The sequence below is a fragment of the Fonsecaea erecta genome (genome assembly GCF_001651985.1).
Source record: "Fonsecaea erecta strain CBS 125763 chromosome Unknown Scaff5, whole genome shotgun sequence".
Lineage (NCBI taxonomy): Eukaryota > Fungi > Ascomycota > Eurotiomycetes > Chaetothyriales > Herpotrichiellaceae > Fonsecaea > Fonsecaea erecta.
Window position 1 is genome coordinate 906,250 of NW_017387248.1, and position 20,402 is coordinate 926,651.

General features: G+C 53.8%; 7 protein-coding genes across 7 annotated transcripts; 5 read left to right on the forward strand and 2 right to left on the reverse strand.

Annotated features, from left to right (window-relative positions):
- Positions 1 to 38: 38 nt before the first annotated feature.
- Positions 39 to 1,408, reverse strand: AYL99_06391 (hypothetical protein; the record flags this gene model as incomplete). Its single annotated transcript, XM_018837900.1, has 2 exons — positions 39 to 1,283; positions 1,343 to 1,408. The coding sequence occupies 2 exons, from the start codon at positions 1,406 to 1,408 to the stop codon at positions 39 to 41; spliced, it is 1,311 nt and encodes a 436-aa protein (XP_018692460.1).
- Positions 1,409 to 2,013: 605 nt separating this feature from the next.
- Positions 2,014 to 2,760, forward strand: AYL99_06392 (magnesium-dependent phosphatase-1; the record flags this gene model as incomplete). Its single annotated transcript, XM_018837901.1, has 1 exon — positions 2,014 to 2,760. The coding sequence occupies one exon, from the start codon at positions 2,014 to 2,016 to the stop codon at positions 2,758 to 2,760; it is 747 nt and encodes a 248-aa protein (XP_018692461.1).
- A 1,441-nt stretch (positions 2,761 to 4,201) lies between these two features.
- AYL99_06393 (hypothetical protein) lies at positions 4,202 to 9,229 on the forward strand (the record flags this gene model as incomplete). The annotated part of the gene is made up of 1 exon (XM_018837902.1): positions 4,202 to 9,229. One exon carries the CDS (start codon positions 4,202 to 4,204, stop codon positions 9,227 to 9,229), a length of 5,028 nt encoding a protein of 1,675 aa, XP_018692462.1.
- Positions 9,230 to 10,373: 1,144 nt separating this feature from the next.
- Positions 10,374 to 10,795, forward strand: AYL99_06394 (hypothetical protein; the record flags this gene model as incomplete). Its single annotated transcript, XM_018837903.1, has 2 exons — positions 10,374 to 10,664; positions 10,790 to 10,795. The coding sequence occupies 2 exons, from the start codon at positions 10,374 to 10,376 to the stop codon at positions 10,793 to 10,795; spliced, it is 297 nt and encodes a 98-aa protein (XP_018692463.1).
- A 1,245-nt stretch (positions 10,796 to 12,040) lies between these two features.
- Positions 12,041 to 13,133, reverse strand: AYL99_06395 (hypothetical protein; the record flags this gene model as incomplete). Its single annotated transcript, XM_018837904.1, has 3 exons — positions 12,041 to 12,695; positions 12,768 to 12,902; positions 12,970 to 13,133. 3 exons carry the CDS (start codon positions 13,131 to 13,133, stop codon positions 12,041 to 12,043), a joined length of 954 nt encoding a protein of 317 aa, XP_018692464.1.
- Positions 13,134 to 14,608: 1,475 nt separating this feature from the next.
- On the forward strand, positions 14,609 to 17,301 carry AYL99_06396 (acetoacetate-CoA ligase; the record flags this gene model as incomplete). Its single annotated transcript, XM_018837905.1, has 12 exons — positions 14,609 to 14,705; positions 14,791 to 14,894; positions 14,951 to 15,188; positions 15,264 to 15,361; positions 15,414 to 15,589; positions 15,652 to 15,793; positions 15,844 to 15,924; positions 15,989 to 16,113; positions 16,167 to 16,231; positions 16,283 to 16,639; positions 16,699 to 16,768; positions 16,821 to 17,301. 12 exons carry the CDS (start codon positions 14,609 to 14,611, stop codon positions 17,299 to 17,301), a joined length of 2,034 nt encoding a protein of 677 aa, XP_018692465.1.
- A 588-nt stretch (positions 17,302 to 17,889) lies between these two features.
- On the forward strand, positions 17,890 to 19,983 carry AYL99_06397 (hypothetical protein; the record flags this gene model as incomplete). The annotated part of the gene is made up of 2 exons (XM_018837906.1): positions 17,890 to 18,265; positions 18,377 to 19,983. 2 exons carry the CDS (start codon positions 17,890 to 17,892, stop codon positions 19,981 to 19,983), a joined length of 1,983 nt encoding a protein of 660 aa, XP_018692466.1.
- Positions 19,984 to 20,402: the final 419 nt, after the last annotated feature.

Below are 20,402 nucleotides of genomic sequence, written 5' to 3' on the forward strand. Positions count from 1 at the left end.
TGGGGTCACTTCAGCATGTACCTCGTATAGTGATCAGTTCAGTCACCGCTCACGCCCAACATCTCCTGAACACTGCCGAACTTCTCGCGCGGCTTTCCCTTTTGTTTGCCCAGCTGCTTCTCCACCTGGTCGATCCGCTGCCAGTTATCCCAGTGGACCGGTCTCAGTGGCAGGCCGGACATGGCGGCGTCGGCCTGGACGCCCTTCCACCCATCTCGACGACCCTGCGCCGATGCTTCCGTCAGCCTTTGAGCCTTGTTCTTCCAGTCCGCGACGATGGATTCCGCGGTCTGGAACGCGTCGGTCATGGTGCTGGCGATCACGCCGGTCGGCCCGCGCTTCACCCAACCCGAGCAGTAAATGCTCGAAGCCTCGTGCCCGGAGGAATCGCCCATGGGCACAACTCGCCCCATTCCGTCGTGACGGATCGTTCCTTTCCGCTCGTCGAAGTCAACGCCCAGCTCTGCCATACCGGGAATCGCTTCGGCCTTATATCCGATCGACCGAAACAGCGTCGACGTGGGGATCAGCTGCGTCTCATCCGTCGCACTGACTTTCGACTCTGGATCGGCGGGATTCTCGAGCTTCGTCTTCGAGAACACCACTCCATCCAGTCTATCAGGGTCTGCATCGGACCATTTCAGCGAGGTCGGTGCGAGCAGAAAATCCAGGGACCACGATTTGGGGGCGCTGTCCTTCAGCGGACTCCCCTTTTTCAGAAGTTCCATGAGTCGTCGTTTCGGGCGGGGCAGTTTTGACAGGTCCGGCGGGAACAGATGATTGGGGATGGGGCGGAAATTGACGTCTTCGAGGTGTAGAAGCTCTCGCACTTCCTTGATGGTGAATGCCGCCTGCATGGGACCCCGTCGACCCACGACGTGAACATGCTTGATCTTGCTCTGGGCAAGCGCATCTAATGCGTATTCGGTGATGTCGGTTCTGCTCAGCACATCGACCCTGCTCAGCAGCGTCCTGGCAACATCCAACGCCACGTTTCCCTGCCCCACGACCACCGCGGTGTCTCCGGCTGTCAAGTCGGGGTTGAGATTGCGATATTCGGGGAGGCCATTATACCAACCCACGAAAGCGCGGGCGGAGTAGATATGAGGTTTGTCTTCTCCCTCGAGGCCAATTTTGCGGTCTTTCGAGGCACCGTATGCGAAGACTATGGCATCATAGTGTCTAGCGAGAAGCGGGAGGGGGAGGTCGTGGCCCAGGTTGACGTTCCCGATGAACGTGAATTCCGGGGACGCGGCGATAGCTTGGAAGGTGTCTTGGACATTCTGGAGGGCGTGTCAGTCTACCATTGCGCGCGGGGAAGGGGGGACAGTATGACCTTTACCTCTGGATGATCTGGAGCAACCCCGAACCTGACAAGGCCGAAAGGGACCGGAAGCTGCTCGTACATGTCGATCCTTGTCCCTCGAATTTCCCGCAGCAGCTTTTGGGCTGTGTAGAAGCCTGCTGGCCCGGAGCCAATGATGGCCACGGTCGGAGCTGGGCCATTTCCATCGTGCCCTGCAGCTGCATCGCTACTGAAAGTCCTTGGGACAGCAAAAGTGATTGAGCAGTGGCAGCGTTGACAAGAAGTAATTCTTGCACGAAACGGGAGGCGCAAGCATTGGTTGGTCAGCATGGCCGATGTAAGAGGAAGCTGGCCATCATCCCCTTTGATCAACCAGAGGAGAAGCTCTTCAGAAGAAGAGAAGAGAAGGGAGTTGCAGTCACAGTTGTGGGTGATGAGGAGGATTGGGTCAATGGGTCAATGGGTCTTCCGGAACGGAGCGAAAATTCGTTATCGATAAGACATTTTGTCGAAGCCCAACCGCAGTGCGGTTGCCACTTGAGAGTATCAATACGAACGAGACAGAGAGGTATTGAGCTCGCCTGTCCATGAAACTGGCCATCCCTCCCTCTTCCAACTTCCAACTTCTCCTTGTCCTTATTTCCCTCGGGCTCCTGTTCATTCTTTTCCCTGCAATCTTCTCGTCACCTCCCGCACCAGTGGTCAAGATGCCGAAACCACGCGCGTCCCAGCGTCCTCAATCCACCTCTTCCTCCATCCCCGCGACATTCACCGACTCCCTCCCCCTCCCTACGGTCATAGTCTTCGATCTAGACTATACACTCTGGCCCTTTTGGGTTGACACGCACGTCTCTGCCCCCGTGAAACCGCAGAACTCAACACCAGGGGCGTTCAATACTCGCATGCTTGATCGGTGGGGAGAACCTTATGGATTTTACTCCGAGGTTCCTCAAATACTGGCTGCCGCACGCGAGAAAGGCATCGTTATGAGTTTGGCGAGCAGAACCCACGCGCCAGATTTGGCACGGGATATGCTGAAGGGCCTACATGTCCCTGCCTCAACGCAAGGTGAATCTAAAGAGGACCAAGAAACAAAACCGTTGAGGGCTATTGATCTATTCATCCATCCACAAATATACCCGGGGTCTAAGACAACACACTTTCGACGTCTGCAAACGCAACTCAAGAAATCACCACCGCCATCGTCTGCAGTCGGTGGATCTGGCCATGGCGGCCAGGGAGGACGGACGATACCGTTCGACGAGATGCTCTTTTTCGACGATGAAGGTAGGAACCGCAATGTGGAGACAGAATTGGGGGTTACCTTTTATCTGGTCCCAGATGGAGTTGATAGGGAAGAGGTGGACCGAGGAGTGTGGGAATGGAGAAAACGAAGAGGAATCACGTCGAACGACTTGAGGAACGAGGAGCAGATGGCCGAGTTGGAAGGCTGACGTCCCTACAATTGGGATTTATGTACGGGATTTGGTTCTGCAATTTCGGCCATGCGTATGATGGAAGAGGGGGGACATTTGAGTGGGAGACTTAGCAGTGGCTTTGATTTTGGGCACAGCGATGGCGTTTTCTATCATGGGATCAGTGTACAGATCAACGATATAGACATAGAAAGGAGGGGGAAACGGCAATCCTATGGTTATGTGATAGCAAAAATGTGTGTGAAATGCAGGATAGCTATCTCAAGGCACTGACTTCTAAACCCCACCGATATCGATCACTATACCGAGTAGTATGTGTCGTCGTCATAGCCGGCCACCCTCCGTTGCTACTATATTATGTGGTTGTAAGAAAATCCACATCCAGCAACGAATCCTTCGTCGTGTCAGGTTTTGGCCCCTCACGCGCATTATATACGTACGTATCAATCGAAAATTCCCCGTTTCATGCCAACGTCAATGGCCCCAGTTAACAGCCTTCAAACTCAGCCGGCACGTTCGGCTGCCAATTTTATACCCTTTCTTTCTCGTATACTGCCATTGATTTGATTTGGGACGCTGAGACATTTGTTTGTCGATTTGTTGCAAAGTTCTGACCATGGACACCCTTGTTGTTCAATTTCTCAGGTCAAAGGCTTTTCATGGCTGCACCCCAATAGCTCATAGCTGGGCCAGTCTGGCCCATGTGACAGAAAGCTGCACAACATCTGCAAAACCAGGCTAGTTCGATACGAGACCGTTGACGGCTACAACTTTCAGCTGGAGAGGATCCACATCAAGCGAGCCGATATTATCTCGTCGTCATGAAGCACGCAGGTTGAGGACTCGGCTCGACCCAGGCCGTGTCCCTCTAGTTCGACTGGCAGAGTCTCCACCCAAAGTGCGCTGCGAATCACCAGGTTCTCTTCAGGCGGCTGAAACAGCCCTTGGGACAATAGATGCGGACCATCACTTTCCGCGAATGGATGCGAGCAAACACCTTCCAAGGCTGGACGCCTACTGGAGCCAAAGCGCCTTGGCTGGCTCGCGCTTTACGCTGTATGCCTCCACCACCACCCACCACTGGACCGATTCATCACCCATGCGTGGTCGGCCTAACGAGCATGGTCCAGGCCACGACTCCGCATAGACACGAGAACCGCAAGATAGCCAATTTCTGAGACTATCAGGGGGTTGGATATGTTCTCCTGGGACTTGAAAGGTGCTCCGCTCGCTGGTCTCTTATTCAGCCGTCCTTGTCCTTAAAAAGCCTTCAGTTTTTTTGGAGTCATTACATTGGTCTTGTCTTGATGTCGCGTGAGTATATATCGCACCGTTTTCCTTCATGGATCGTTTTGGAACTTGACCCATAAAAATAGCAGTCCTGTTATGAACTTAGCCTTATGACCTGTTGGCAAGATCTTCCACCCTGTCGAGTTGAGCAAGTATTTGCCGATCCGCTATGAGCAATTACGACAAAAAGAAGGACGAGACATTCGAAAGGGAGGCGTGGAATGCTGCTCGAGCAGTATTTTCTGGAAATCATGATCCCGCCAACTTCCAGCCCTTCCTCAAAGACTATACGACTCCCGAATCGGCTCGGAGTTCGGTCGTGCAGGCCCAGAAGGAGGCCAATTCCGAGTACAATGGGAAACTTGGTGCTATCCTCGACAAGGTCGACCAGTTTATGAAAGTGGGAGATCTTGCCATCAAGTCAGCTCCGGAAAGTATTGGCCTCGCCTGGACTGGTATCAGACTCTGCCTCCATTCCGTGCAAGATGACTTTGCCACCTTCAGCCTCTTCTCAGGGGCATGTGCAGACATCTTGGGGATTCTCATCTCTTGCAGAGTGTATGGCGGCTTGTATGCGAGTCAGGACCATCCTCCAGAATTCACCGATCTTCATGAGAAGGTGCTGAGCTACATCAAAGAAACCTACGTGAACATCATCGAGTTCTCATATCAAATGTGGAAATATGCCCGGTCCGGTGCTGGTGTCCGTGTCATCAAGGGCCTGTTCCGTAGTGCCCAGGGAAAGTTCCAGCCAAAGATCAAAGCCATCAAAGACAATGAAGCTCAGATGAACAAATATGCCTCCCAAGCAAACCAGCAAGTCTCACAATACTACCAAAAGAAAGGCTTGGACAATGACCAGACGATGATGAGGGGCTTGTCGGATCAAATGGAAATGCTACAGGCGTTGCAAGAGGAGGCCGCCAAGCAGAACCAGTTGATGGAGGAATTGATGAAGAGGGATGAGCTTCACAGGAAAGACCAACGGATGACAGCGGCAGAGATCACGCATGAAAATTGGGAAAGGCAAAAGAAGGAACTACCGTCCCTCGACGACAATCAGCAAGTGCTGGATTCTAAACTGACGGCTTGCAAGCCAGGAACTTGTGGCTGGATTCTGGAAAACAACAAGTTTCAAGATTATGTGAACGCCGAAGGTGGTAATGTGACGTGGCTGGTCGGCACAGGAGGGTCTGGAAAGTCCTTCCTCATGTCTGTGGTCATCAGAGACCTCAAGAACAACGCCCACCGACACGACTCTCTCGTGCACTATTTCTTCATATCCAAGGGCTCCCAGGCAACCATGCAGGCTGATCAGATCGAGCGTCATCTTCTCGCCCAGCTCTATAAAGACGCAGCTCAATCATTGGACGTCTTGGACAAGTGCAACAAGATCATGGCAGAATATATTGAAAATATCGAACGCCAAAAAAAGAGCACCACTAAAACCACAAGCAAGAAATCAGGAGATGGTCCAGCTGTATTTGAACAGAGCTACACCGCTCTCGCCAAGATCATCAACAAGCGAATCTACCTCGTGATAGACGCTTTGGACGAGTGTGCGGACGGAGAAACACAAGAATTCATTCAAACGATCAAGAAACTAGCCAGCACCCCGGGCCTGAAGGTAAACGTCTACTGTAGCAGCAGAGATGAACCCGACATTGCCGCCGTTCTGGAAAATTGTCCGAGAATCAGCGTGGAGGAGAATAACTCAGGAGATATCGCCAGACACGTCCAAGCTGAGATGGACAAATTGCCCGGATTCACCCCGGCAGAGCGTGACGAAGCTTGTCGAGAAATTACCCAGAAAGCAGGCTGTTATTTTCGTTACGTCGAGTTGGCTATGGATTTCATGCGTCGGCCGTGGCGGAGGCCTTTATCATCGCATCTCGAGTCCTTGCCGTCCGGTGTTGAAAATATCTATGCTCAGCGGCTCAATCAGACTAACCCGGCCTATTACGATCTGCTCACCCACTGTCTTACCTGGACGATTCTTGCGGGAGAGGAATTGCGTGTCCAGGAACTCATTGATGGGTACAAGGGCAGTTTTACGGATGAGGAATCCAACCCTCTGCTTGACGATGACCAAGAGAACGTGCACTTGGAACTGTATGAAGACCAAATCAGACAAGCGGGAAGCGGCTTCCTTCGCGTCAACACTGACCATGCCGTAAGCCTTGTCCACAATACCGTGCGAGACTTTTTCCTGGAATCAAACAGCGTGGTCAATGGTAGTGCGAAATCGGCGGCTGAGCCCGAATGTGAATGTGCCAGATGCCAGAAGGAGTTGAAAAATAGTAAAAAGTTTGTCGTTTCCGAACGGGAAGGACACATGCAGATAATCACCACGATCCTTCAGCATCTGCTATCTCCGTCATTCCAACGCAAGTACTACGCTAAACCTCGAGACAAAGCGAATGGTAAGGAAGATGAGGAAACAAAAGTGGAAGGTGTGGACCGAACTGAAGTCGTCCAAAATGAGAATGATGCACCACCGGCGGAGGCAACGCCGGCAGAGACAATATTTACGGAAGCCCAGGACGAGCATATCCAGAGCAATGGCATCAAGGTGCATGATCACGGCCCCGATGATCGAATGGAGGACCTCAACAATGACCACCAAACATCTGAAGACCACCACGAGGAAGCAGCAAAAAAGGAACCATCAGAAACCAATGGCGACCCGTCAATTAATGGTGTCTCCGGTGACCTGGATTCAAAGTCTACCCTGCCCAATGGTGATTCAAATCATGTACAAGAGAACGGGAGCCTACCGAATGGCGATGGCCCACCGAATGGAGAAGAAACTCAAAACAACGACAATGCTGAGCCGACAAACGAAGCAACAGACGATCACTCTGTTGTAGACAGCGATGAGAACGTAGATTTGACGGACCAGGATCGAGCGAGGCTTTGGGATCTGCAGTGGGATTCAGACGCGTTCACGGCCCGGTACGAAATATCGAGACTGAGGTGGCATTTGACACAACTCGAAGACATCTATCCGGCCAATGAAAGGTCTGGAGAGCAATGGAACAAGTTACGCGACCTTCTCGACCGATTTCTTAATCCGGAATCCGAGGCGTGGAAAGGATGGATCAGAACATTGTGTGCGGCCGGCCTCTCCGTTGATTCGATGGATGTCTTTGTTGACGACCAAGAAATACAGCCTCTCTTTTTTGCCGCGTGTTGTGGCTTGACCAGCCTGGCTCACATCCTCCTGGCCCGACCCAATGCCTCGGAACTTATCAACTTCAAGACGCCGGAGGGAATGAGTGCGTCGGGTTGGGTGGTAGCTTACCAAATGGATACAGAGAAGGTTCAGGATGCTTTCTTGCTTGCCATGTTGGAGGCTGGGGCTGACCCCAATGCCTACAACCATTTTGAAGAAGAGCCTGTGGGGACTGCATTTCACTTTCTCCTTCTGTGTCGGACCGTGACCAAGGCGCAGCTCGACATGTTCCTTGCACACGGGGCCGATATCAATGCTCTGGATGAAACTGGCAACAATGCCCTGCATTACTTCTCCTGGGGAGAAGCCGAGCTTGAGATTGGCCAGGCCTTGGTTGAGGCCGGAGCGGACATCCACATCCGGAATACCAGGGGGGAGTCTGTCATGCATCTCCTCGCCCGTCGGGTCAACTGTCGCGTCGACATCATGCAGTATTTCATCGAGAAAGGTGCCGGGGTCGACACAGAGGATGGCGCGTCGGAGAGACCATTGCTCGAGGCCTCCCTGGCCGGAAATTGCGACGCGGTGAAATTGCTGCTCGACCGCGGAGCCGACATCGAAGACGTAAATGAAAACGGACAAACAGCGCTCTTCGTGGCCGCATTGGCTGGCCATACGGACGTGGTGACGGTCCTCCTTGAGCGAGGGGCAGATCCACTCAAACGAAATTCCATGGGAGCGACACCATTCGGAATGGCCTGCAAGCATGGTGACGCCGAGTCCGCTCTCCTGCTTGGAAAAGCCATGTTGGAGAAGAGGGGAATCGAACATCTCAACTGGCGAAATACCTTTGGGAAAACACCGATCATGAGAGCCGCATCTCGAGGACTTTCTACCGTAATTGAATTCATCCTTGCCCATGTCGACAATGAGGCTGCCCTCACCACGGTGTCCAATAGAGGCTGGTCGGCCCTGCATTATGCGGCACTGCGGGCCCGTCCGGAGGCGACGATGACGCTGCTGAAACGCGGGGCCGACAGTCGATGCAAGGATCCGGAGGGCAAGACACCACTTCAGCTGTGCTATGGCAAGATCTGGACCAAGCCGGATGAGGCCCGGGAGACGACGATATCCGCCCTCATCGACCACGACCAGCAAGCGGCCATCGCGGAGATCGAGCTGCTGCACACGCTGGCCATCAACGATTCCCCCAGCCTCGTGGCCAAACTACTCGAATACGGAGCTAACCCTTACGCCACGGACGAACACGGCTGGAACGTGCTCCAGCTCGCCGAGCAGTACGACCGGCTGGACGTGGTCGAAGTGATCAAGACTTGCAAGCTCAGGGCGGGCAGTCGACCGTCCAGGTTTGTGGGGAGCTTCTCCAACGTGCTGGTCTGTTCGTCATGTGGTTTGGAGATCGAGCTGCTTGAACGAGGCAAGCCCACCACGGATACCATCAATGGAAATCTGTGCTACACGACGGACCAGACGCTGGTCACCGATCACCCCATCCCGGCGTCGGCCGAGCGTTATTACTTTGAAATGACCATCGCGGATCGCGAGGAGAAGATCATCGATCCGATGTTCGTGATCGGTATCACGCAAAAGCCCACAGGATCCACCAAGCTGTGGTTCCCGGGGTGGTCGAAGCTGGGGACGTCGAGCTGGGGATACCACAGCGACGACGGCAAGATCTGGTGCGTGGCGGACCCGCCCAAGATCAAGGACCTCGGGTCGGCGCGGAAGTATGGGTACGGCGATACGGTCGGGTGCGGGATCGACGTGAAGAAAAAGACCGTGTTTTGGACCTTGAACGGCGAGCGATTGATGGAGGCCGGGTTCCAGAACGTGCGCGGCCAGATTTACCCTGCTGTCGCCCTCAGCGCCGCCGGCAAGGTCAAGGTCAACTTGGGCCTGAACTTGAACGACGAGCGGTTCCTCTGGCGGCTGGGCACTACGTGCGATTTTGAGAGTGACGTCCCCTCGCCGCCTTTGAGGAGGTTGAAATCCGAACACTGACGAACAGACTGTGGAAGATAAGGAAATAGGAGATTCAACGGTTCAGGTTCAACAATGCCCCAACATTTGTCCATTTTATGCTAAAGGCCCTAAATCCTACCGTCCTCCAGTCAGTCAGTTAGTCAGTCAGTCAGTCGGTATCACGGCCAGCACCTCCACCGACCCTCCTCATATGTTCATCCAACCCACAGACGACAGCTCCTACGATGGGAGAGAGGAAGTAACTTGCAACTACAAAAGCTCATGCTCGTCACTGCAGACTCTGCAGAGCCCGCCCGTATCCTGCCACGCTGATCAATTTCCTGCTTCGATGAGGGGCATACCGGAGAAAGCCAGAGCCAGAGCCAGAGCCAGAGCCGGAGCCGGAGCCAGAGCCGGAGCCGGAGCCAGAGCCATTATTTTCGACCCGGGCAAATTGACCTTTCCGCGTAGCATGAGAAGTGCGGACCGGAAAGAAGAGAAGATTATGCTGTTTTTTCTTGACCCCCGATCCCGCGGGTACAGTGGCCTGCCTGCCGATTGGGACAACGGGAGCCCAGACTATCTTGCTCATGTGTCATGTGTCCAGCTGTGACAGCCCGGTCTGATGGTGGTTGACGGGGTCTTTCTCGCATGTCCTCGACAGGCCCCATTGTCATGCATTCCAACAAGGCAGTACAGTCCAGTCTCCAGGCAATTCTGTGTCTTTGCACCATTCGCACCCAATGGATACTGATGCCCCGTCCCCACTATTTATTGATTCCTCCCGGACTGTCTTAACTTGTTCCGGTAAATGTAACGTCTACGGATGACACAACGGCGACCAGCCTAGTGGTATAGACTCCTGCCACGCGTGGAAAGTCGATAGATTACTCGTATCATTTGCTATGCAGGATCCCTGGATTCGTGAAGAATCCCGAATGAGGGTAATATTCCACGGAATGAATCAATCGACCAAGCTCCCCCATAGTATGAAGACTATATATATACATGTAACATTATCAGAACCGTGTACTCCTTCCTTCACTCTATCTTATTCTTGTCTGTCACACACACACACACACACACACTCTCTCTCTCTCTCTCTCTTCGCACCTCATTCTGTACGTATCTCGTATCACCAGAAACAAACGCGCCTGCCCCGAAACCCCAGTCGAACAAAACAATGAAATTACAACTCCCAAACCTCCTCTTCGTGGCCTCCGCCGCCGCTCTGACCTCCAGCGCCGCAGCCCAAGTCAGCTTTGACTTCGGCATCGGCCCGCCGACGTCGAACTTCTGCGGCGGCGCGACGGGGGCCTGCGAGCTGCCCGACGGCTCCCTGCTCTGTTGCTCGGGCGGCGTCTCGTGCGGGTCCAACCACGTCTGCAAATACGACGCCGCCGAGGGCAAAGCTTTCTGCGATTGTCGGGGCAATTGCTCCCCCGGGCAGAATAACACGAATTCGTGCACTTGTGTAAGTAGAAACACCCTCAACAAAATGCAAGTCCCCAAGCAATGTTTTTCCAGGTCAAAGGGGAGGCGGAGATAGTAGCGTGGAAAGATGGCTGATATATCGCTTCGCGATTGTGGAATGTGTAGTCCTAAGACAAGTCCACTGAAACTAGACGGAGAGGTGGTTGAAGAGAGAGGGAGAGACAGAGATGGTCGATGACTTCTCGACGTCTAGGACTGAGTGGTGGCTGTTCGTCTGGCACGACCCTCCATCCGTAAATGATCCCCGGAGGGTGGGGGGGAGGTCCCAAACAAAAACATAATCCCTCGTTCGCCCTGGTGTGGCCACCGGAGGTGTCTCAACCACCAACGGACGATATGATATCAGATAGTGTGTGCAAAGTTCAAATGAAATGGTCCATCCGTGATGTTATGCTGTTCTGTTCAAACGAAACCAGCGCATGCAGGGGGTGATAGCTTGGTAAAGATCACCCCAAAACGGCTTCTTCTTCGTCTATCATTCGAACGAACAAACAGGATGTGTCGATTTGGGAATCACACCCTCGCAGCACAATCCTCTTCATTGCAGGCCCCTTTCTCCCTTCCTCCGCTCATCCCCTCCCCCCTCCCCCAAGAACCTGAAGCTTGCAAAATTCATTCTCCTCTGTGCAAATAGCTCTCACTTAGTCGGTTCCTGGAGATATAGTTATACATATCACATCATCTCTATCCGTCGGGCGTGTGGAGAAATATATTGTATCGGAATATACGTATCAGAAAGCCTCATTCTCGATCAAGCTGAGCCAGCCCGGCCCCCCATACCCATCCAAAACTCAGGGGGACATCCAGTCCCAGAAGCTGACGTGGCAGAAAAGTGAAGAGCATCCGCCGCTCGATGGGACTTCTTTCTCTGTGCGTGTTGGTGGTTTCGAGGCAGCGATTCGAGAGTGGCTGGAAGTGGCAGTGAGAGGCAGCACGGCGGATGCCTTCTGAAATTCAGACAGGCTCTGATGTTGAGGCTCAGATCCTGTTCGTGGACGTGGAGCAATTGTCGCCGATCTCCAACCGGCATAGCCTGGGCTGAGGTAGTTGATGAAGTCTGAAAGAGGGCGAAAAAGTCCTATACCCCTGCGTCTAGCACAGCAGCCGGACTGCGGCAACGGTCGTTTGCACACGTATATAGCACACATCCGGCCGGCGGGCCCTGTCCACTCGATCGAGGCCTACCCTCTTCAGGACGTATCGGTAATGCTTAAGAGCGTACCTCGATGTCCCGAAGCACGTTTCTGCCTGAGGCCAGGGGCCTTGAGGAGTGCTTTGGTCTCACATCTCAGCAAAACACGAAGCCCCAGTCACAAGGCGACCGTCCCACAAGATCCGGCAAGATCACGAATAGCATCACCTGGGCTGAACATGTCCCATATCGCCGGGTAGTTCTTGCGGCAAGACGCGATGCGGATCGTGGTACATTTCATGCCGTACGGGTGATAGAGCCAGCTCGTTCCACGGCGACATGGGCTGGTCGGCATGCTGTTGCGGTGGGAGATGCGAGTGGCGTGCCTTGACCGAGAGCTCGGCGCCCGGAGAGACCAGGTCATTTGACGGCACAGGCGTGGAGGGGGTGCCGGGGTAGACTTCCATCTCATGCTGCACGGCTCCCTTCATCCCTGCATACGAGGGTGGATTGATTGGAGCACTGGAGAATGCTGGGCCGTGAGCCGTGCCGGGCTTACTGTCGAGCTCTTGCTTGGAGTAGCGGTGGCCCGGCGTGTAGGGCACGGCGCTGATGGTCTCGCGCTTCCTCTGCTGCCGTCGCCGGTAGAAGCAGCAGTATCCGACGACCAGACCCAACGCCACCACCACAAGCGTCCCACCGACGCCGATCGCCGCCGCGACACCCGGCGACAGGCCTGCGGAAGAGGTCCCGGTAGAGGCGGCTGGGGTGGGGGTGGGGGTAGCACTTTGGAACTGGAAATGCACCGACTCTGCGACGTAGTTGTTGCCGAGAGAGATGATGAGGCTGTCGTCGTAGAACATCCAAGTCCAAGAGTCTCTAAGGGCGCGAGGACTTGATATCAGTCTGTGCAATTCCTTCCCGCGAAAAGGCGAGGAGGAGGAACCTTACCCCTGTGGTGGCGGTTGACTCAGCGTGATGGCGGTAGATCCATCATCGATGACGGCGACAATACACCGCTGTTCGCTTTTCAGGTTCTGCCCACTATACGTCGCCAGGTAGATAGCGAGCTCCGTGGGATCAAAGCTGCGTGTCTGAGTTTAGCCAACGACCAGGGACAGACAGATGTATTTCGTTCGACAGGCTTGCTTACTCGGACGTCGACTGCCATTGCACGTCAAGGGGCCCTCTCGTGGGATAGATAGTTCCAATCTTGGGATACGTAATCTCCAAAGCTGTGACGTTCGCGAGCAGATGGACCAGAAGGAGGAGGAGGAGGAAGTGGACCCTCGCCTCCGGAATAGATCGGTATATCATATTCAACACTAGCGAAGGGATGATGTGGTGTGGCCCGCAAGGCTGGGAGCGAGGATGGAGTTACCGACGCATAGATATTGTTATTGCCAATACCGCGCCGCATCCAGAAAACTTTTGGTTTTGAGAGCGAAGAGAGTCTCTGGAAAGACGGGGAGAAGAAATATCAATCCATCCCTGGCCGGCCAAAATGCGAGCTCTGTCTACCTACTAGATTGGTTTCAGAAAGCGCCACTTCGTACCTGGAGATTGCTCTTCCCAGAGGCATCAGAATGCTGGGTAGTAGTTGGTCCCCAATTAATAGGAGGTTTCCTGGTGCTTACTCGAACATTTGAAGATATTTGCCAAACCGTGTGTAGAGAAAGCCTCCAACGGTGTACAATCTGTATAACTGTCTGGTCCGTTGACCGATGGCCTTGGTGGAGTTCCCTTTTAAGCAATTAGACAGCCACTTCATCATCACACACGGGCGAGTTGGCAGCTCCAATCGAGAGCATCAGACAGAGGGTATCTGAACTATCACTGCGAATTGGTTGGAGCGTAGAAGCATCGTCTCGTGGAAGACCTGCCGAGGCGTTGGACAAACAATGATAGAAGCATTGACTATCTACGTACAAATAGAATAGGGGTTATCCCTACGCCTGCCGTGGCTGTAGCCACTGAAATACAAGTAAGCTCTAACACCGCGTGGCGCAGATGGCCAGAGCTTCCCCTGGCTTAGGGCTGCAGATAGTCCCGGTGCCACACTTTGATCAGTGACTAACCACCTCGTTCTTGTGGCCCAGAAAACATAATGGAATGTGTTGGCGATCGACGTCGTCCAGATCGGACAAACAGGAGCAAGCTTCTCTAGAAGAACTCTGACATGATATCTTGCTATCGAAATTCCACAAAAGTATATGAACAGGATAGAGATCTCGAAGGTGGGGTTTTTGGGTTCCTAAAAGCCACACTTTGATCTTGGGTCTCGGATGGTGTGGAGTTTGATATAGTTCTCCTGCCTTCATGTGTCACGGGAATTAGGCCGAGCATCGCGAAGCCCCGGATTTGGGCCCCATCTCAGGTTGATTCTCCTAGTCTTTCTGGTCTCTACTCCGGCAGTGGAAGCCATACCCCGGCACCACTCATCAACAAAATAGCTTTTCTTGCCTACTGCCCCGGAGAGACAAGAAAAGGAAGACTTTAAAACATTGCGGCTCGCCTAGAAGGAGGTGATTTTCCGTTGGGCGGGGGAGAGCCTCGGCATAGGAACAAGGCTTTGTCGGTGTGAAGCGCTTGATGCGGGAGAATTTATCGGGAAAAGCGGTCGGGGCGCGTAGAGGAGAAGGCCGAAGATAGAGCGACGTGGCTTCTGGAACGTATGCTTTCTGACGAGCTCACAGCCTCTTCTTGATTCTGAAGCTGTCGTGAAACATATCCTTCTTTGTTGTTTGTTTCAATGTGATGCAAGAACATCCATATTGACAGCCAGATCAAACATGTCGGTGGCACCGGTATACACGCCACCTCCGGGCTACCGGACCGCCCTGGACGACTTCACGTCCTATGTGAATAGGAGCTACGGGCTGCAACTGCGTAAGTAGATCGATCCCTGAGGAGAATGCATTGGATACCGTCTGCACCACCCGTGTGTGCATGCTAACGTCGGCAATTATCGAAGAAACCTACGAGGACTTGCATGGATTCTCCATCAACCGTCTCAATGACTTCTGGATGGCAATATGGCGGTTTCTCGACATCAAAGCATCTGTTCATCCTCAAAAGGTGGGCTGTGATTCGCTGGTTGGGTACCGGTCCGTGTGCTCATGGTCATTGTCTAGGCCGTGGACGAGAATATTCCCATCGACCAGTTCCCACTATTCTTCGAGGAGGCTCGACTCAACTATGCAGAGAATATGCTGTGTGGCGGCGACGATGACCAGGTTGCTGTGGTAGACATCAACGAGCACAATCTGCACAGTCCTCGACGATATACGTGGCGGGAACTCCGGGCTTTGGTGAACACCTATGCGACCGCGCTACGCCGCTCTGGTCTTGTCAGGGGAGATGTTGTTGCTTGTAAGCATGCTGTGGGGATCGAACCTCATCAACGCAGCTATACGTGAGGTGTTTCAGCGGCTAATGCTTCGTTAGTAATAGGAAGCAACTGCGCGAGGGCGTTGGCCCTGCTTCTTGCCACGGCAGCTGTAGGGGGCATATTTGCTTCCTTCGCCACTGATATCGGGGATAAGGTGAAGCTCCCATCCGACGAAGCCTGTTTACCTTGTGCTGATGTTGTTCGAGGCCCTCAACGACCGACTCAGCCAGGTTGAGCCTCGTGTAGTATTCGTCGAGTCGAGCTATTCATACAATGGCAAGCGAATCGATATCACCTCAAAGGTCGACGGCTGGACCAGCAAGGCCTCTAGCCCAGTGAAGCTGGTTGTGATAGGTGACACGGCGGGCTTTAAAACCAAGTGGTAAGGCCAGCTGGATGTCACAGCTTCATCATGAGAAAACTGATTGTTTTGTCTCGATGCAGTCAGAGCCTGGAGACTTTCATCAGCGGCAACCCTCCTCAATCATCACTGAAATTCGAGCAAGTCCCGTTCAACACGCCAATAGTCATCATGTTCTCTTCAGGAACGACAGGGATCCCCAAGGGCATCGTACATTCTCACGGGGTATGCCTCGGATTTCGAATATGGCAGGCACCAGCTCATGTGGAATGCAGGGTATCCTCTTGAACGGCTTCAAGGAGCATCGCCTCCACAACGATTTCGGACCGCAGGATATACACTTTCACTTCAGTGGCGTGAGTTCTTCCCTTTCATCCCGATCTCTATCCCTTCTTTCATGAGATTCTCACGGCCTGGCAGATCGGATGGACACTGTGGAATATATCGCTCGGTGCCCTCTTTTGCAAATCCACTCTCGTCTTGTACGACGGCTCACCGTTTTACCCGTCTCCAGAGGAGTTTCTCCAAGGGGTTCTGGCAACCGGGTCCGTAGCACCGCCCTTGTGTCCTTGTGACCGTGTTTAACAAGAACTTGCAGAGTCACCGGGTTTGGCGCTGGCCCACGTTATTTCGCCGAGCTACAGAAGAGAGATGTGAAACCCAGTTGGTGGTCTTCGGCCTTCCTCTGCTGGACTGATGCTGACCATGGACCAGAAAAATACGCTCAAAAAGTTCGCTCAGTCCTCTCTACTGGCGCCGTGCTGACACCCAGTCTATCGTCATGGCTGGGTGAAGCCTTTGGACCGGTGTGCCAGATCCAGTTCTCCGGCGGCACCGAACTGTGCGGCTCCTTCATACATGGCACGCCATCCCTCCCATCATATCCCGGCGAGATTGCGGTAAAGGCATTGGCCATGGATGTTGCTGCTTATTCCCCCGACGGCGTCGAAGTGCCCGATGGGGAGAGCGGCGAGCTGGTCTGCAGGAAGCCATTCCCGAATATGCCGATCATGTTCTGGAATGATCCTGGAAAAAAGCGCTACTACAACACGTACTTCGACATGTTCCCTCGTAGGTCTCTTGGTCTCTTTTGATGCTGAAGCCACTTAACCGGACTGACGAAACTCAAGATGTATGGACGCATGGTGATTTCATCAAGGTTAACCCAGCGACGAAGGGAACCTATGTGTTAGGAAGGAGGTCAGTCAGCTTTCCACAACTCCGTGAACGCACGTCGTAACATGCTGTACAGTGATGGCACCCTCAACCCGTCTGGCGTCCGCTTCGGCAGTTCAGAAATCTACAACATCCTGTCGTCAGATCGTTTCACGTCTTCGATAGTCGATTCATTGGTCGTTGGCCAACAACGCCACGCCGCCCCGTATTCAGATACGACTGAACGGGTTCTCCTCTTTATCAAATGCCACGAAGGCGAATCGTCGAACCGCATCCTCCCCAAAAAGGACCTGGAAAACCGCATACGCGATCAAATCGCCAAGGACCTCAGCCGAAGACACGTCCCGGCACATATCTTCGAGGTCACGGAGATCCCGTACAACGCCAACGGGAAGAAGATGGAGATCCAAGTCAAGGCGGTGGTGAACGGCGGGGCAGAGGCGAGGGCAAAGCAGCGGGTCAGTCCGCAGGAGCTGGCGATGCTGGAACAGTTCGAACCGTTCTTTCACCTCGAGAAGCTGCTCAAGAGGCTCGATGGGCCTGTCTCGAAACTGTAGATGGCCAGAGAATCCCCCCATGTACTACTCTCTGCACATGGCGATAGAGGATAGACGGCGATATAGATCTGTTGAGGGGAACAGTTTGGAGTGGTTGGGCAGAGTTCTCAGGAATAGACGGCGACTACCTCACCTCTGCACGCCCGCCAATCCTGCCCTTTCACTGCATGAGCTGCCAGAGGGCTTCTTGTGACATCCTGATGCTCCTAGTTTTGGCGTGACAAACAAATGTCAAGAATGACGTCCTTCCTTTTTGTCTTTACAAGACTCTCTCGGTTTGTTCATCACGTGCATCGCTGTGTCACCTAACCTCCCCTGTTTCATTGACCGCTCTCTCTGTCTCTCTCTCCTTTCTTCTCAATGCGCCTTAACACAGCAACCACGAGCTAGAGGATTCGCGAGGTGAAAGAAGCTTTTCATACTTCCGTGGGGCCTTAGTGTCTGTTATACATCCACCGGCTGCGAGCTAGATCCTGAGTCCCTCCAAGCCCGAGGGTGGAGTTTCCCCCCCCCCCAACGTACCCCCAATCGGGCTCTACACAGAAGATCTCTCGAGAGGTTAATTCGACCCCGGAGTGGAAGATCAACATGATCTGGTGTAAAAAGAAAGGCACCCTCAAAACAAAACCCAAGAAACGCAAGAAGCGGCTCACAGCCATTAATCCCGGCTGCAAGCTGTGCAACAAGCTCCGACCACAGGGTCACACGTCCATCTCGTACAATGCAGACAGTGCCACCACACCCAAAGCCAGCCTGACGCTCGGCATAAATCCTCATCTGCTATCCGCCAGCAAATGCGATTATTGCAAGCTGTTGAAACAAAGCCTGCGGGAATTTGTTGGGCCCGAGTGGTCCCAAATCTCTGCCCCGGTGTGTCTTGATCTTGTGGACGGCTCGCCTATCATACTGTCGGTGCAAGAGTCCAATGGCAAGACTACGGCGTGCGAGTTGTATACCCCATCAGGTGTGTCTTTGCGTTCCTGTGCTCCGCATATCTCTTCAATGATTGTTCCGGTGGATGTTCCTCAGCCTTGCGGCCATCGACAAGGACGTTAACGTCGTGATACTGTGGCAGATGAGCGCCCACCATGGCCCGCACTGGGTCACGCCAGCAGGATTCCCATATCCTCGGCGTCTGAGGCGTCGTTCGAGTTTGCGCGTAATTGCATTAAAGACTGCCTGTCGAACACTAACCACACCGCCTGCCGGAATCCCGCTCCGACCATACGCCCGACGCGCCTCATAGACGTCCGGGGCGATGACCGACACATAAAGCTTGTGGAGCTCAACGGAAAGATCGCCCGGTATATTACCCTCAGCTACTGCTGGGGCGCCGGCTCGGCGGTGACGACGACAATCTCAAATGTGCAACGAATGCGACAAACTATCGAATGGGATACCTTACCAGCCCTGTTCCAGGACGCCATCAACATCACTCGCCGGCTGAACGTCCCCTACCTGTGGATCGACGGCCTGTGCATTGTCCAAGATGATCACGAGGATTGGGAAAGAGAATCCTCGAAAATGAGCGACATCTATGAAGCTTCATACGTCACAATTGCGGCCGACTGGTGTGAGGACAACAGCCACCGCTGTCTAACAGACCGCCCGAAGCGGCTGCACCTTCAACACCAGACCACACCGGGAAAATCGTACACGGTCAAAGTGCGTAAACGTTCCCACCACCACGAAGCGCCGGAGGAGGGCCTGCCCTTTCAAGTGGAAGGACCTTTGAGGTCTCGAGCTTGGGCATTGCAGGAGACCATGCTCTCCCCACGGATTCTCCACTATACAGAGACCGAGATCGCATTCGAGTGTCGTTCCACGTTCCGGTGCGAGTGCACCCCCTCTCCACGCCGGAAAGCGACGACTCCGGGCCTATTGCCCAAACTGCTTTCATGTCCCGAACGGCCCAGCAAGATCTTCCGAGCTTGGCAACGCGTGCTCGCGCAGTTTACCCTCCGCAAGCTGACCGTCCCGTCCGACAAGCTCCCGGCTATCTCAGGCATTGCCAAAAAGGTTCAAATCGCCACCGAGTCGGCGTACCTTGCCGGGCTCTGGAACGACAATTTGGTCGAGGACTTACTCTGGGCTTCCGCCCCGCATCTGGAGTCGCCGCATCTCGCACGCAGGCTGGTCGAATATCGTGCGCCGAGTTTCTCGTGGGCCTCGGTCGACACTCAGATCCAGCCGTTTGTGGACCGAGAGGACCCAAACGTCCGCTTGAGCCCTTATATCACGATCACCCAAACCTCGTGCACGGTTTTCGGCGCCAATCCGCTCGGCGCCGTCACGGGCGGCTTCATCGACGTGTGCGGACCTGTAGTCGAAGCGACATTAGTGGCGCCGGAACGCTACAAATTCGAATATTACTTGGTGACGAGGAGCGGCGCCACGACGGTGGGCGTTGCTCCAGACTCTCTGTTGGTGCAGGACCCGATCGAGGATGACGCCGGGTTGCTGCGAGGGATGGTACGGCGGGGGAGAGAAGGAGAGAGCTACAAGCCGTTCAAAGCGCCGGTGTGGTGTCTCAGCGTGGGGGGCCATTCCCAGGGCTGCATCTCCGGCCTCGTGCTGACCGGGTCGGCGCGAGTGCCGGGAGATTTTGAACGGATCGGCTATTTTTCGTGCGGCAACGACTGGCTGGTAGGGGCGAAGACCCGGAAGATCAGACTTGTGTGAGCAGGACGGTGACCAGGAAAAGATTGGGGAGGGAGGGAGGGAGAGAACTGCCCCGGCGAGAGCAAAGAGGGGAATCTTCCATGGTTTGAACAGATGAGATACTAGGCGGCCTCCCTTTATCTAAATAATATATGCAGCTATTCTTTGAATCGTCCTGGTATTTCCCCAGTTTCCTGCCTTCCCCGGATTCGGGATGAACCGAAAGTAGTTAGCTTATCCAGGTCTTGGCAGACGTCATGGCCCAATTCTCTGCCAAGGCATGTTGTTATCGCAGAAGCAAATAAACGGACTAATAAGCGAGCAAGGAATTTTTTTATTCCGAAGTTTTTCCATTTTTCTCCGAAAATGTGAGTCGATATAGCACACGCCCGTCTATCTACTGTCACCACTACCACCACCATAACAGCAACAACAACCTC